At 46.9% G+C, this 15,585-nt stretch overlaps 2 protein-coding genes across 9 annotated transcripts in view; both read left to right on the forward strand.

The window, feature by feature from the left end:
- LOC115195736 (dnaJ homolog subfamily C member 13) overlaps positions 1–10,558 on the forward strand; it is a 45,226-nt gene extending 34,668 nt beyond the window's left edge. For all 8 annotated transcript variants that reach the window (XM_029755915.1, XM_029755916.1, XM_029755909.1 and 5 more), the window contains 22 exons: positions 35–150; positions 244–322; positions 476–611; positions 861–1,045; positions 1,274–1,348; positions 1,667–1,786; positions 1,986–2,369; positions 2,530–2,643; positions 2,812–2,928; positions 3,281–3,458; positions 3,727–3,818; positions 4,002–4,101; positions 4,199–4,273; positions 4,401–4,513; positions 4,744–4,913; positions 5,171–5,213; positions 5,385–5,558; positions 5,741–5,920; positions 6,184–6,324; positions 6,591–6,734; positions 7,753–7,852; positions 9,289–10,558. In XM_029755915.1, the coding sequence (XP_029611775.1) occupies positions 35–150; positions 244–322; positions 476–611; positions 861–1,045; positions 1,274–1,348; positions 1,667–1,786; positions 1,986–2,369; positions 2,530–2,643; positions 2,812–2,928; positions 3,281–3,458; positions 3,727–3,818; positions 4,002–4,101; positions 4,199–4,273; positions 4,401–4,513; positions 4,744–4,913; positions 5,171–5,213; positions 5,385–5,558; positions 5,741–5,920; positions 6,184–6,324; positions 6,591–6,734; positions 7,753–7,852; positions 9,289–9,386 (2,934 nt within the window). In that variant the 3' untranslated portion in view covers positions 9,387–10,558. The remainder of the gene's footprint in view (positions 1–34; positions 151–243; positions 323–475; positions 612–860; positions 1,046–1,273; positions 1,349–1,666; positions 1,787–1,985; positions 2,370–2,529; positions 2,644–2,811; positions 2,929–3,280; positions 3,459–3,726; positions 3,819–4,001; positions 4,102–4,198; positions 4,274–4,400; positions 4,514–4,743; positions 4,914–5,170; positions 5,214–5,384; positions 5,559–5,740; positions 5,921–6,183; positions 6,325–6,590; positions 6,735–7,752; positions 7,853–9,288) is intronic.
- Positions 10,559–11,014: 456 nt separating this feature from the next.
- The window catches only part of topbp1 (DNA topoisomerase II binding protein 1), a 37,981-nt gene continuing 33,410 nt past the window's right edge, over positions 11,015–15,585 (forward strand). Inside the window, exons 1-5 of the mRNA XM_029755917.1 lie at positions 11,015–11,332; positions 11,769–11,862; positions 12,017–12,151; positions 12,309–12,452; positions 13,142–13,323. Coding sequence (XP_029611777.1) covers positions 11,776–11,862; positions 12,017–12,151; positions 12,309–12,452; positions 13,142–13,323 — 548 coding nt within the window. The 5' untranslated portion in view covers positions 11,015–11,332; positions 11,769–11,775. The remainder of the gene's footprint in view (positions 11,333–11,768; positions 11,863–12,016; positions 12,152–12,308; positions 12,453–13,141; positions 13,324–15,585) is intronic.

Genomic DNA, 15,585 nt, shown 5'->3' on the forward strand with positions numbered 1-15,585 from the left:
AATAGTGCTCTGTGTCGCCATCTGCCCCCTGCAGGTGAAGCTGCTGAAGGACACCCTGGAGGCCTGGAAGAGGGAGGTGGAGAAGAAGCCTCCCTCCATGTCTGTGGACGACGCCTACGAAGTCCTCAACCTGCCCAAGGGACAGGGACAGTAAGTGGCCTTGCATACATAAAGAAGATGCTTCTCACTCTCTAAGATGTCTATCGGTACTCTCTATATGGAGTATTTTTGGTTTCTCCACAGACACGAGGAGAGTAAGATCAGGAAGGCCTACTTCAGACTGGCCCAGAAGTACCACCCGGACAAGAACCCAGAGGGCAGGGTATGTTACCGCACCATTGCTGCACTATATAAGGAATCGAGTGCCATTTGGGACCCAGACATCATCCGAGTTTGAGGAGTTTTCCACTCCTGTCTTGGAGCATTACCTTCATTGTTCAGAGGGGGGTGTTAATAACTGTCTTTGTGTGTTCAGGATATGTTTGAGAAGGTCAACAAGGCCTATGAATTCCTGTGCACCAAGTCGTCCCGCATTATCGACGGCCCTGACCCCGAGAACATCATCCTCATCCTCAAAGCCCAGAGCATCCTCTTCAACAGACACAAACAGGGTCTGACACTCTAATACTCTCTCCACTGTCTGTAGTATTCCATGTTATACGCATCTAAAGTGAATACGCATGGAAGGTGCGTCACAGTCGCTAATTGTAAACACAACTAGAGACGCCATTTTTGGATTTGTGATAGACACGGTAGCGTTGCTATAGCTAGCTAAAGAGTGTAGGAGCTATATTATATATGACACTTTTGCTACTTTCCAAGAGTAATATTAATATAAACTGTTGTCCTCTTGTTAACAGAACTGGAACCCTACAAGTACGCCGGCTACCCCATGCTCATCAAGACCATCACCATGGAGACGGGTGATGAGCAGCTGTTCTCCAAGACTTCCCCCCTGCTCCCGGCTGCAATCGAGCTGGCCTTCCACACGGTCAACTGCTCCGCCCTAAACGCTGAGGAACTACGCAGAGAAAGTGGCATCGAGGTAGAACTAACAACCCTACTGGCTATTCAGATATCAGGATCATATTCATTAGGCACAAACGGAAGTAAACGGACTGAAACCGTTTTGCTTCATTTTGGAACTAATGAATACGACTCAGATACTATTGTTGCGACAATATTCACCTTTTCCGACCGACATTCCTACATTCATACTTTGATGGTTTATAACGTGATCTAAAAAAAAAGTATTCACCCCTTTTTCCGGCAGATTCTGTTGGACGCGCTGTCCCGGTGTGTCGCTGTTTTAACCGCTTCCAGCAAGTCTGATGACATGGCTGTTCAAGTAAGATCACCAGATCCACAGTGCAGAGCCGTGGTCACTTACGATTCCCCCACCAGAGACCGGGGTTCAATCCTAGTGTCTACCCTTTCCACTTTATCCGTCTCCCCCTCTGATTTTCTTACTGTCTGAATAAAGTGTCAAATCACCGTAATGATTGTGGATGTGGTGTGTGTGTGTGTGTGTGTATGTATGTATGTATAAAACAATACAGCACAGACATCTGTCACATTATTAGCACTGTATTCTGACCCGTACATGTCTGGCTGGAATTGAGTGGTACAGTTCAGTGTTGAAAGGGGTTGTGTTGCCTGTGTCTAGGTGTGCGGCCAGGTCTGTAAGTGCTACAGTGTAGCGGCTCAGTTTGAGGAGTGCCGGGAAAAGATCATCGAGCTCCCCAACATCATCAGGGACCTCTGTCACGTGCTCTACTATGGGAAGGTGAGATCTCCACTTAATCATATAACAACAGCCTTGTATCTCTGGCTTTGTATACACCGTGATACCACTGTATCATCCAATGCAGAAAGGAAACACATTTATACTTAAAAAAAAAAAATATATATATATATATATATATGCATTTTAAAGTTGAGCGTATACCTTCATCTGAAAGCAATCTTCTCTTGTATGCTCTCAGGGTCTCCCGCGGACGGCGGCGCTGGCCGTGCAGTGCGTCAGCTCCTTCGCCGTGGATTACTTCCTGCAGACGCACCTGTACCACGCTGGCGTGCTCTGGCACCTCCTGGTGCACCTGTTCAACTACGACTACACGCTGGAGGAGAGCGGCGTGGCCACCAGCCAGGACACCAACCAGCAGGAGGTGGCCAACAGCCTGGCCAAGCTCAGCCTCGTGGCCCTTAGCCGTCTGGGGGGCTACGCCCCACCCACCGGAGAGGGAGGTGTAGTGGAGACTAACGGGGTGGAGGGGCAACCCCCGGAGAACCCGACGATTCGTAAGAGCCTGGCAGCCATGCTCACACCCTATATTTCGAGGAGGTTAGGGTCGGCGGTACCGGCTGAGGTTAGTGACTATGGGAAAGTGTAAAAGGTAGATATGCAGATTAGACACAATAACACACACACACTCATAGACCCACTAGTTAAAACACTCTTGAAGATATTACTATGCTATGCCACACTTCACCCACATTCACTCATGCTTCTGTTTCCATGTCTACCAGGTGTTGAAGCTGCTGAACAGTAACTCTGAGAACCCCTACCTTATCTGGAACAACGGGACCCGGGCCGAGCTGCTGGAGTTCCTGGAGGCCCAGCAGGAGGCCAACATCAGGAGGGTGAGCAGAGGAGAGCACATGGACTGGCTCTATCATATGTTTCAGCATAGACGTCTATTGTCGCACTGGCTCGTGTTCATTAGGCACCGTACAAAAGAAAATGGACTGTGTATTATTGGGCATCCTGTGTTGTGAGTATAGTCATGTCTCTCTATCTCTCTGTCCTAGGGGGAGAACGATAAGAGCTTTGGATCAGAGTTTGTGTTCAGCGACCACGGTAAAGAGCTGATCGTGGGCGAGATCTTTGTCAGGGTCTACAACGAGCAGCCTGCCTATCCTCTGGAGGTGAGCCCCGACACTCGGCGTAGCGTTTGACCTTGCATCATACTCCTCCCAGTTACTGTCAACCACTGTTCAAGCAAATCGCTACTAACAACATTGTAGTCATTGTCATGTCATAGTCCTGTCGTTAAGTAGCACTGAGTCACGGTAAATCCATTTGCTTCACGCAGCTCACAGTAATATCTGAAAACCTGCAGGTAATTATGTGGTAATACCTAGGTATTTAGCTACAATAATATCATTAAATAGAACGCTAGTAATTTGATGTATTTCTAGGCTATATCCATCCATAGATTTAGATTGTAACGCCAGATAAAAGGAGTTATAAGCCTATAACCATGTCTCCATGGTCCAGTACCCGAAGGCGTTTGCAGCCAGCCTGCTGGACTACGTGGGCTCCCAGGCCCAGTACCTCACCACCCTGCTGGCCATGTCCCAGAGCAACAAGGTGGAGTCCCAGCAACATGCCGAGAGGCTCCGCTGGGCCGAGATGGCCCTGGAGGCCCTCCGCAACGTCATCAAGAACAACCCAGGTACACAGCAACCTACTTCTGTGATTTCTACAGTCACCCTTACTGCTACTGCAGTCAAAACTGCTACTACCATTTCTTCCACTACCATGAAAAGTACTTTTTAAGATTGCTGAAGCAAGCACACACGTTTAGTTTTAGGAGAGTTAAGAAATGCCCCTCCTAGTTGTGTTTTGTACCGTCTCCGTGGCCTTTTCTCCTCACCTGAACAAACTGAACGAGTGCTCATTGGTCTTTGCGGTTTGCTGACTTGGCTCTTTGTGACCCCCAGGTTCGGAGACGGAGTGCATCGGCCATTTCAAGCTGCTGTTCTCCTTGTTACGGGTTCACGGGGCTGGGAAGGTACAGCAGCTAGCTCTGGAGGTAAAACACAACTAGAATATTCATTGTTTTTATTTTATTATCGACGGAATTTGTTATAGAACACTTTCGTGTGATATCCCGTGGGCCGTATCTTTTTTCAAAATCAACCATTCAATCAGCCCTCATGCATGCGCTGTATATTTAAATCTGTGACCTGAGACCTGTCTTTGTGTCGTCCCTAAGGTTGTGAACACGGTCACCTCCAACCAGGACTGTGTGGCCAACATCGCTGAGTCCCTGGTGCTGTCCAACTTACTGGTCCTACTGCACTCTCTGCCCTCCAGTAAGACCACAGAACACCTGCTGCGTCTACTAGTCCGTTCTACTAGCTATATACACTTTATTCAAAAACCCCGTCTGATTTTTGGTATCCCTTTCAGGCCGGCAGCTTGTACTGGAAACTTTATACGCCTTGACCTCCAACACCAAGATAGTCAAAGAAGCTATGACTAAGGGTCGGTATTATACCGATTTTTGTTCTTGAATATACCGTATTATATTCTGTTGTGTATATGGGCTTATATCATTGTCTGTTGCCATGGGTAACCTTCCCGCTTTCCCTCCCTCCCTCCTCTCCTCCAGGTGCGTTGATCTACCTGCTGGACCTCTTCTGTAACTCCACCCACCCCCAGGTGCGCTCCCAGACGGCCGAGCTCTTCTCCAAAATGACTTCTGACAAGCTGGTGGGGCCCAAGGTGAGGCAGTATCCCTGTGTGGAGGATCATAAGGAGAGAACTTATAGTCTCTCTCTAGAGACTACTTTAGTACTGTGCCCCAAATGGCACCCTATTCCCAATTTAGTGAATATGGAAAAGTAGTGCACTAAATAGGAACTAGGGTGCCATTTGGAAGTATTTTTTTTTTCTCCCTCACTCATTCTCTGTCCCACCTCTTCTGTCCTCTCTCCCTCATCCCTCCCTCTCAGGTGCGGCTAACTCTGATGCGTTTCCTGCCGGGCGTGTTCATGGACGCCATGCGGGACAACGCGGAGGCGGCAGTGCACATCTTCGAGGGGACGCACGAGAACCCCGAGCTCATCTGGAACGACGGCTCCCGGGAGACCGTCTCCACCACCGTCCGTGAGATGATGCTCGAGTACGCAACCACTTTTTTTTCTCTCTCTCTCTCTCTCTCTCTCACACACACACACACACACACACACACACACACACACCCACCCCTGTGGCTTTGTGGTCGTTAGGCCCAAAATTGTTAAATTGTTCGTGGCCCTGTAAAGTGTTGACATAATAACAGCACAACATTTAGCTGTGAAATGATGAAATACACCATTTATACTGTATATTTGATATGTGTCTTTTTGTACGATATATTCCTCCCTTTATCCTCTGCAGGCACTTCAAACAGCAGAAGGATAATCCTGATGTCAACTGGAGAGTAAGTGTGTCCACATGCAATCTAATGCTGTTCTGTATGTTGTGGATTTCATTGTAGGCCTACAGTGAACGGGGATAAATGCTCAAGCAACAAAATAATCACATGGGATGCCCATTGTACTAATGTTTATGATATGGCGTGTTAATGGTATGCTGTTGACTGTATGCGCAGCTGCCAGAGGAGTTCACGGTGGCGTATGGGGCGGGGCAGGGTGAGCTGGCAGTGGGCGGAGTCTTCCTGCGTATCTTCATCGCTCAGCCAGGCTGGGTGCTGCGCAAACCCAGGGAGTTCCTAGTGTCCCTCCTGGAGACCCTTACTGAGCTGTACGAGAAAAACAACCCCAATGTGAGTACACTCACGTGTTCATCTCCTTGCGACTGTGAGTTTATCTCACTGAGTGAATTAAAGCACATTTCGTACACACACGCTTCCTGTAACTGAGCAGAAAAAATATCTTTGTCATCTCATAGAATACCCTGTATTTCCATTTTGGTTTGATAAACCTTTTTGCTGCTCGTTTCCAACAGGGTGAGGCCTTGGAGACGGTTACCACGGCGGCGGTGTGTTTGTTCAGCACACAGACCCAGCTGTGTGACCAGGTCCCTCCCCTGGGCCACCTGCCTCGCATCCTGGCTGCACTGACCCACAAGAACAACGCCGTGCCCAAGAGCTCCATCCGCCTCATCCACGTGCTGTCGGACAACGAGGTGTGTTCACAGTCTAGGGCTACAACAAACATAAATTCATGACATTTAATTGGCAAGATAAAATGACTACCATAAGGTAGTTTAGCAAGCTATAATTGGTGAATGTAGTGGTATAAGAGTCTACAATAGTACTGTCTGAATGTAAGGAGGTCAACGGTCTTCCCATGGACACTAAATCTGTATTATATTTATTTCTGTCACACGTAGAAATATATTTTAAATCTAATGCCATGTTTCTGTATGTGTGGTGTGTGTGTGTGCAGCAATGTGTGCGCTCCATGGCCTCTCTGGAGACCATCGGTCCTCTGATGAGCGGGATGAAGATGAGGGCAGACATGGCAGGACTGGCCTGCGAGGCGCTCAACCGGATGTTCCAGAGAGAGCAGACTGACCTGGTGGCTCAGGTACCTCGTCTCTATTATGGCAACGTATCAAATGGCACCCTTTTCCCTATGTAGTGCACTACTTTTCACCAGGGCCCATAGTAGTGCGTTATGGGGAATAGAGCCATTTGGGACACATCCCATCGCTCTGATATTAACTTTCATTTTCTCACGCCGTTTCTTACTGTTAATTCCTTTAGCAAAAGACATGGTGTTCTGTCCTTTTTATATGCGTTGTTATTCCATGTCATTTTAGCGTTTTAATGCGTTTGTACGTGCACACACAGGCCCTACGAGTGGATTTGGTGCCGTACCTTCTGCGGCTACTGGAAGGGATCGGGCTGGAGACCTTAGACAACCCCTCGGCCACCAAGGCTCAGATCGTCAAGGCTCTCAAGTCCATGACACGCAGTCTGCAGTATGGGGAACAGGTAGGGCACCACTAGCTGTATGTCAAATCAATATGTCATCCAACATATGGTCCAATATATTATCCAACATATCAACAGGGGCTCCAGACGAACATTTTCCCCTGGTGACAATGGTGCCACTACCTTTTACAGTTGGTGGCACCAGCCCATGATTTGGTCGCAACCTATTTATAAATTTTTTTTGCAGCATTTTGCAGATTTAAATATATTTTGTTGTGCAACCCCAAATTGTCATGGATTGTCATGGATTTTGGGTTGGCAATTAGGCTATTGTATTTAATTGTTAAAATAGGGCTCCTGAATTTTCAGAATGATATTTTTTTTCAATAGAGATGAATTTGACTACATCTTTCTGTGCACTAAATATCACAGGCTAATTTATTTGGCGCTAATTCACCACCTGAGTAAGTGGAAACTCAAAACACGTTAGCTAGGTCGCTAACTGGAAACGTAATACCCGCTGCTGGTTGCCATGTATTAATCTAACAGTAAATACAGTGTCCTGGGAAAAAACGGTGCAGTTGTAGCCTAGGTCACAGCGGCAGGCCCCAGAGAGACAGGGCAGATACTTTTATCACAGGAATCTTGAGGGTAATGCACATCACTGTTTTTAAACAAGTCACGGTTTTAGTAGCGTGAAAAAAAATGGACATTTTGGAGTGAGGGGAGCATGTAGAATGTGCAGCTCGCATCAATGCAACCAATTCATTTAAAAAAAAAAAGAATAATAATTATGTCACTCGCACAGCCAACTCAAAGGGTCGCAAAATGCGACTAAATTGTCGCAATCTGGGGCCCTGTCTTAACCTGTAGTCTACTGAGACAGAGCACAGCTGTTTGATTGATTTGAGCTTGTAGTTGAAATGTTTGTGTGTGTGATGTATTGTGTACAGTGTTTATTTTGTATACAGCAGTACTGTGTCTAAGAGACTTTTCTCTGTAGGACATTGAAGTTGATCTTATCCTATCCTCTGTGGTACTGTACACGTGTATCAGTCTGAGTGGTCCTGTGTTGCAGGTGAATGAAATCTTGGCTCGGTCCACTGTGTGGAGTGCCTTCAAAGACCAGAAACACGACCTATTCATCTCCGAGTCCCAGACCGCAGGGTACCTCACAGGTAGGAATGGAATCTGCACACACATTATGTTATGCGCTACAAAGATGGTAAGTTTAGAGGGGGCATTCTACGGGCTCAATCTGAATCCTTCGTTCTTCTATGCTTCACTGGGGGCATTTAGTGGCCGCTGCCTCTTCACTTTGTGCTTAGTACCTTCCCTCCTTTTCCTCTCTTCCTGCTTTCCTTCCCTTTCTCCTCTTCCTCCACATTTCCTTCTTCAGGTGTTTCCACCCCCTCTCTCATGGCGGCCAGCAGCCCCCTGCGGAGTGGGCTGTAGTTTCCTGTGCAGGGCCCTCCCAAGTGCGCCTCCTCTCTCTTTGCTCTGACGCAGGTAGACTTTATCCTTGCTCCCATGCCACCCTCCACCTCCACTCTTTGACATGGCACCCTCCATATTTTTTATTATTTATATATTTTTTTACCCCCTTTTTCTCTCCAATTTCGTGGTATCCAATTGGTAGTTAGTCTCATCGCTGCAACTCCCGTACGGACTCAGGAGAGGCGAAGGTCGAGAGCCGTGTGTCCTCCGAAACACAACCCAGCCAAGCCGGAGGAATGTGTCGGAGGAAACACTGTACACCTGGTGACCATGTCGCTAGGGCGTGATGGGACAAAGACATCCCTGCCGGCCAAACCCTCCCCTAACCCGGACGACGCTGGGCCAATTGTGCGCCGCCCCATGGGTCTCCCGGTCACGGCCAGCTGCGACAGAGCCAGGACTCAAACCCAGAATCTCTAGTGGCACAGCTAGCACTGCAATGCAGTGCCTTAGACCACTGTGCCACTCGGGAGGCCCCGTCACCCTCCATCTTGTGCCACTTTTCAGTTTTTCCATTTCCACTTTTCCCCCACTCATCTCCATCTCCAGACATGGATTGAAACACTGTACGGATGAAGTCCCTGTAGCACAAATCAATGGGTGAATCCTCTGAACAAGGAATGGGCCAGCCCTGCCCTTGATAAGCCAACAGTGTCCCTAACAAAGTAAAGTGGCAGTATGCTCGCTGATGCTCTCAGTAGCAATAGTTCATATACTCGTATACCTCCATGCCATCTCTAACACCACCTCCCCATACAACCAACCCTGTAGCATAATCACACGATGTAGCACTTGCATCAGATAGTGACTTTCACCACATCATGCCTCCTCAGTCACCCAGTTTGAACATTCGCAGTGGCCTTTAGTATGTCTTGCGTTGTAAAATTCTGTCAACTTTCCAAAAATTCTCAGGTTAAAAAAAATCATTTTAGGATTCCAGATTTCCTGTTTATTCCCTCCTGATTCTAGGAGTCTTTAAACCTGAATTTCTGAAACAACTGGGAATTTTTGGAAAGTTACTGGAATTTTGCCACCCTAAGTATGTCTCACTCTTATGTCATCCACTCTCTCTCTCTCTCTCTCTCTCTCTCTCTCTCTCTCTCTGTGGTTCCTGCAGGTCCAGGTGTAGCAGGCTACCTTACAGCAGGATCCGGCTCCACAGTGCTGCCCAGCGTTCCGCCCCCTGTGGACAATGACATTGGAGACTCAGGCTGATTTGACTGACTGACAGACGGAGAGAGAGAGAGAGAAAGTGCTCAGGCATCCAGACTACCCTGTGGCTCACAGGCTGCAGCGCAGAGAGACTGCTCAGCTCTCTAGAGGGAGGAGGAGGAAGGAGAGGGGGCCGTCACAGACTATCATTGACTGTCTCCAAAATGTCTGCCCTTAAAATGTCGCTCTTCTTCCCCGCCTCCAAACAGCACTCGTTGTAAACCTTTGTTTGATTGTTTTAAAGCGAATGATAACACTTGTCATCGAGTCAACCTTTTTTTTCTGTTTTTCCGCTTCTTTGTTTTTTCCAATGAGACAAATAGTTTACTTTTGTATGAATATATTTTTTAATCTGAATTTTTTTTGTGTGGGGGAAAGATGAACAGAAGAAAATTTGGACCTACCTCCCTCCATTCTATTCTCCTTCCTCTCTCCATCATGCCCCGGTCTCACTGCTCTGCCTGGCAGCACATACCCTCACAGATCACAGCCACGAGTCCTGAAGGAGGGTACCTTATGTGTATCTGGCCTGAACATGTGATCACTGGACAAAGATGAACTTAATCTCCTCTGCTCACCTGTTTACAGGACCAGTCAAACCTTTCCTAATTTTATAATGTATGTTTTAGTGTCGTATGGAAAAGGTTGAAAAATGTTGTAAGGAGGAACTTCAAGAACTGTGGTGTATTATTGCTCTGGACCCCCCCCCCCCTAAAGGGAACAGCACCGGGGACTTGAGACAGATGCTGACGTCTAGTCTTGCCCTGTCTGCCCCTTTTTGAAGTGGCCACGTGCGTTCGTTGCCTCCTTTCTGTATTACCCCAATCATGATGATCCCGCTCCATACTTTGCTCTGCTCACTTTCTTTGAAGTTTGACTTTTCTGTTTCTGCCACCACCAACAAAGTCTTTTTGTTCTTTTCCTTCCCCAGAATGCAAATAAGCACTCTAATATTTATAGGTAAATAACGGTCTTTACCAATTCAAATGAGCTTCTACTAAGACATGAGGAATGATACTGACTGATTATAAATATATGTGAAAGACTAGTGCAATTGTGAAATGTTCAATGTAATATGACAAACTTTCTATATTGAATGTACATTTTAAAAGAATCAGTCGCACTTGTAAATACAATTTTAGGAAATAAAAAGGGAATCCACACTGTTTTCTTCATAATGTGTGTTTCTGTTGTCAGTACTACTGAGAAGAATGAATGACTATATAAAGTACAGTCAGATAAGAGAAATGTTAAACTTTATGCCAAAGTGGGGCATAGCAACACCACATACATTGACAGAACAAGCATACTCTTGTGCCATAAAGGTACAGAATCTTGAGCTGCAGTACACATACTAACAATACACATCTAATCACAATTTACAGCCCATACTTGTTAGTATTTCTGATATTTTAAGTAGACTGGGCTTCAGATTTGACCATATCATAGTTTATGTAATCTTAAGGGTGTGCCGTTGGGTGGCATGCTGAATGAGTTACACAGCAGGCAAGGGTAAGTAGAACTCGTGTTGAATTAGTTTATTAATATGCCTGCCAGCAGAGGGCGCACGTTCAAGGAAACTTTATTTTCTTAGGAGAACCTACAACCTCACTTCCGTCTGATTACGACTTCCGCGCGCGAATAGCAACGCCTTCAATATGTTTTCACTATTTGTTTTCTTTTTATTTGTTGTACACAAGTGATCGATACAATTGACGATAACGATTGTTAAGATTTAAACCTCTTATTTTGATGGTCTTCAAGCTCTGTGAATGACGTTCCAATTCGAGCAGGCATCCAGTCGTCTTCATTTGGGGCTCGTGCACCAGTGATTTTTGGCCCATTGCGAGCTCGACTTTTAAACCTGTTAATGTTGCTCGCTAGTTCTAGATAATTTAACAAACCTAGTTATTTCCTAAAGGAAAAAAATATATTGGCGGACCAATAAGGTAAGAACATTGGTGAACCAGGGCCCGGTTTCCCAAAAACATCTTAGGGCTTTGTTGTCTAAGTTCATTGTTGTCTAACGTTAAACTTGAAGGTATATGCCTTTTTAAACCGGGCCCTGAACTCTTCCCACGTCCCAGACTTTTAAGATACACACTCTGCACATTCCCGGCCAGAGCAGAAAGTGACTGCCTTGCAATAATTATTTGTCAGCTAATGTTAGCTAGCTAACGTTAATTATGTAGATGACGCTATAGTCACTACTGATACTGGCAGTAAAATAAACTAACGTTAGCTGATTAATCATGTCATCTAGCAACTAGCTAGCTATGTTCTCTGTAGCTAGCTAACGTATGTCATGAATTAAAGAGCCGGTGTTAGCCGTATGACTGTTCCTAATTCCATATAACGGGTTAATGCACTTCTGTCACATGGTAGGTTGACCATGTCGAAAGGAGATAGAGATGGCTTCGTTGTGAAGTTTGTAGATGTCAATGGACGAAAGACAGACCTGGCTGTCAAGGCCTATGAGGTGAATACAACTTTGATTGCGATATATCAGTGCCACTACTGTAGTGTCCATGACTAACCAATAACATTTGATAGTAAAATAGTAATGCTTTTGGTTTCTGTTATTGAAGTGTTTGTTATTGAAATGAATCATCTTCCTATTCTTTCTGAAACAGGCCATAATGGCTCTCCAGTCAGAGAATTACTTGAAGAACATTGATGAGGAGACTGCGTTACAGATGGACCATAATGACAAGTCTCTATTCGTCCTCAGTACCTTTTCCACTCCAGCCTTCCACCACTGCACAAAGGTCTGTCTCAAGATGCACACATTCCCAAACCTGGCTTCTCCCTACTTATCCTCACAAGTCACAACATGTTAAGAACACTGTCAGCATTCAGCAATGAAGTGTGCTGAAATTGTCAGTAGTGTAAAACTTTGTTTCCCTCCCTTTGTCTCTGCGAAAGCTGGGCTGTCGAGTGGTGAGTCCACTAGTGGTGCTCTTCTGCCTGCAGCAGCAGCGCTGTGTTCCCAGAGCAGAGCAGCCTGTCTACAACATGGCCATGGCTGATGTCACCATCTCCTGCACCAGTCTGGACAAGGAGGCTAGGGTAAATCCACTGCTTTCCCCTCTACTCTGCTTGACTCGTCAACAATGATGGCAAGTGGTTTTCATGCCAATTATGTAATACATCCACATAAACATCCTTACAGGGGAGCTCTTGAAAATAGAACCGCCTCCCGGGTGATGCGAGGCACTGCATTGCAGTGCTAGCTGTGCCACTAGAGATTCTGGCTTCGAGTCCAGGCTCTGTCGCAGACAGCCGCTACCGGGAGACCCATGGGGCGGTGTACAATTGGCCCAGCGTCGTCCGGGTTAGGGGAGGGTTTGGCCGGGCGCAGTATACACTGACACGATCGGCAAATGTACAGTGTTTCCTCTGACACATTGGTGCGGCTGGCTTCTGGGTTAAGTGTCAAGAAGCAGTGCGGCTTGGTTGGGTTGTGTTTCAGAGGACGCACGGCTCTCGAAATTTGCCTCTCCCCGAGTCCGTACGTGAGTTGCAGCGATGAGACGACTGTAACTACCAATTGGATACCCCTAAATTGGGGAGAAAAGGGGGGTGAAAATAAAACCAAACCGTAATTTTACCCTGAGCAGTGCGAGCCTCTTGCGGAGCTGTGCTGTTTAGGTCCAGGTTACATTGAAATGAATGGGAGCATCTCACGCCCCGGAAAATGTTATGCATCTAATGTAGCAGGCCTGTTAGTGACTGTGTGTCTGTCTCTGTACCTCCAGGCCGACGTGATGGATCTGGTGCAGCTGATGGGAGGGCGGGTCTATCGGGACCTTAACGTGTCTGTCACTCACCTGGTTGCCGGGGAGGTGGGCAGCAAGAAGTACCTGGTGGCCGCTAGCATGGGGAAGCCCATCTTGCTGCCCACCTGGGTCAAAACCTGCTGGGAGAAATCACAGGACAGGTAATAGGGCTTTTTATGCCTTTCTCATTTTGCCAGGGACATTAATGAAAAGCTATGTCTGTAATCAACCAAATATGTAGCAAGTATGTTAAAAGTGTACACCTAGTTTCAAAACGTATTAGTCATATGTACGGGACCATGGTATACACCGTCCAACAAAATGCTTACTTGCAGGTTCCGTCTCGACAATGAAACAACGATAAGAAACAATAAAATATAAGAATACTAACAAAGTAAATGGCTCAGTAAAATACACTGAACAAAAATATAAGCGCAACATGTAAACTGTTGGTCCCATGGGCTGAAATAAAAGATCCCAGAAATGTTCCATACGGACAAAAAGCTTATTTTTTTTGTACATTTTGTGCACAAATTAGTTTACATCCATGTAAGTGACCATTTCTCATTTGCCAAGATAATCCTTCCACTTGACAAGTGTGGCATAGCAAGAAGCTGATTAAACAGCATGATCATTGTACTGGGGACAATAAAAGGCCACTCTAAAATGTGCAGTTTTGTCACACAGCACCATGCTACAGATGTCTCAAGTTCTGAGGGAGCGTGCGATTGGCATGCTGACCGCAGGGATGTCCACCAGAGCTGTTGCCAGAGAATTTAATGTTCATTTCACTACCATAAGCCGGCTCCAATGTTGTTTTTGAGAATTTGGCAACAGCTCCAACAGTCCAACCGGCCTCACAACCGCAGACCACGTGTAACCACACCAGCCCAGGACCTCCACATCCATATTTTTCATCTGAGGGATCGTCTGAGACAAGACACCCGGAAAGCTGATGAAACTGGGTTTGCACAACCAAAGAATTTCTTCAAACTGTCAAAGTGCCTCAGGGAAGCTGACCTGCGTGCTCGTCGTACTCACCAGGACCTTGACCTGACTGCAGTTTGGCGTCATATGACTTCAGTTGGCAAATGCTCACCTTCGATGGCCACTGGCACAGTATGATCTTCACAAATGAACTGTACCGGGCAGATGGCAGATAGTGTGTATGGCAGCGTCATGGGTGAGCTGTTTGCTGATGTCAACGTTGTGAACAGAGTTCCTTATGTTGGGGGTGGGGTTATAGGTATGGGCAGGCATAAGCTATGGACAACGAAGACAACTGCATTTTATTGATGGCAATTTGAATGTACTGCGATTCCATGACAAGATCTTGAGGCCCATTGTCGTGCCATTCATTGGTCAGCATCACCTCATGGTTAAGCATGATGTACGGCTCCATGTCGCAAGAATCTGTGCATAATTCCAGGAAGCTGATAATGTCCCAGTTCTTCCCAACCCTGGTGTCGTGCAAAGCCAGCCAGTCGTGTGTGCACGGGAAGTGTCCTCAGTCCTCTGCTGTACAACATAGGGGGCCCCTGTGTTGAGTCAGTTTGGAGGAGGTGTTGTTGCCAATCCTCACAGCCTGTGGTCTGCCTACCAGGAAGTCCAGGACCCAGTTGCAGAGGGTGGTGTCCGGACCCCGGGCTCTGAGCTTGATGTCGAGCTTCGGGGGAATAACGGTGTTGAATGCTGAACTGTAGGTATTCCTCTTGTCCAGATGTGTTACGGCTGTGTGAATAGCTATGGAAATGGCATCTTCCGTGGAGCGGTAGGCAAAATTGGAGTGGGTCCTGTGTTCCTGGCCTTGATGTGAGCCATTACCAACCTCTCAAAGCACTTCATGATGACTGGGGTGAGTGAGACAGGGCGATAGTCATTTGGGCATGTCACATTGTTTTTCTTGGGCTCTGGGACAATGGTAGTCTCCTAGAAGCAGGTGGGGACTACAGCCTGGCACAGGGACAGGTTGAAGATGTCAGAGAACACACCCGCCAACTGGTCAGCACAAACTCTGAAGACGCGGCCAGGGATGCCATCTGGGCCGGCGACTTTGAGTATTCACTCTTTTGAGAGTTTTCCTCACATCAGCCTCAGAGAAAGCACTTGGTCGTCCGGAACAGCGAGAGCCTTCTTGGATGGCTCTGTATTGTCTGCCTCGAAGCAGCAAGGGAATGTGTTAAACTCGTCTGGGTCGGCGGCTTCGGCGGACACCACACACACCTGGATTTGCCTTTGTAGTCTGTGATTGTCTGTAGTCCTTGCCACATGCGTCGCGAGTCTGGGTTGTCGAACATCAATTCAAGTTTGAGTCTGTATTGTATTTTTGCATCCCTAATGGATTTGCGGCTCTCTTGCCTTATACACGCCACCGGGGTTCATTCTGCTGACATTGAATGCTGCAGTACGGGCTCTCAGCATGG

The sequence above is a fragment of the Salmo trutta genome, chromosome 6, assembly GCF_901001165.1.
Source record: "Salmo trutta chromosome 6, fSalTru1.1, whole genome shotgun sequence".
NCBI classification, from domain to species: domain Eukaryota; kingdom Metazoa; phylum Chordata; class Actinopteri; order Salmoniformes; family Salmonidae; genus Salmo; species Salmo trutta.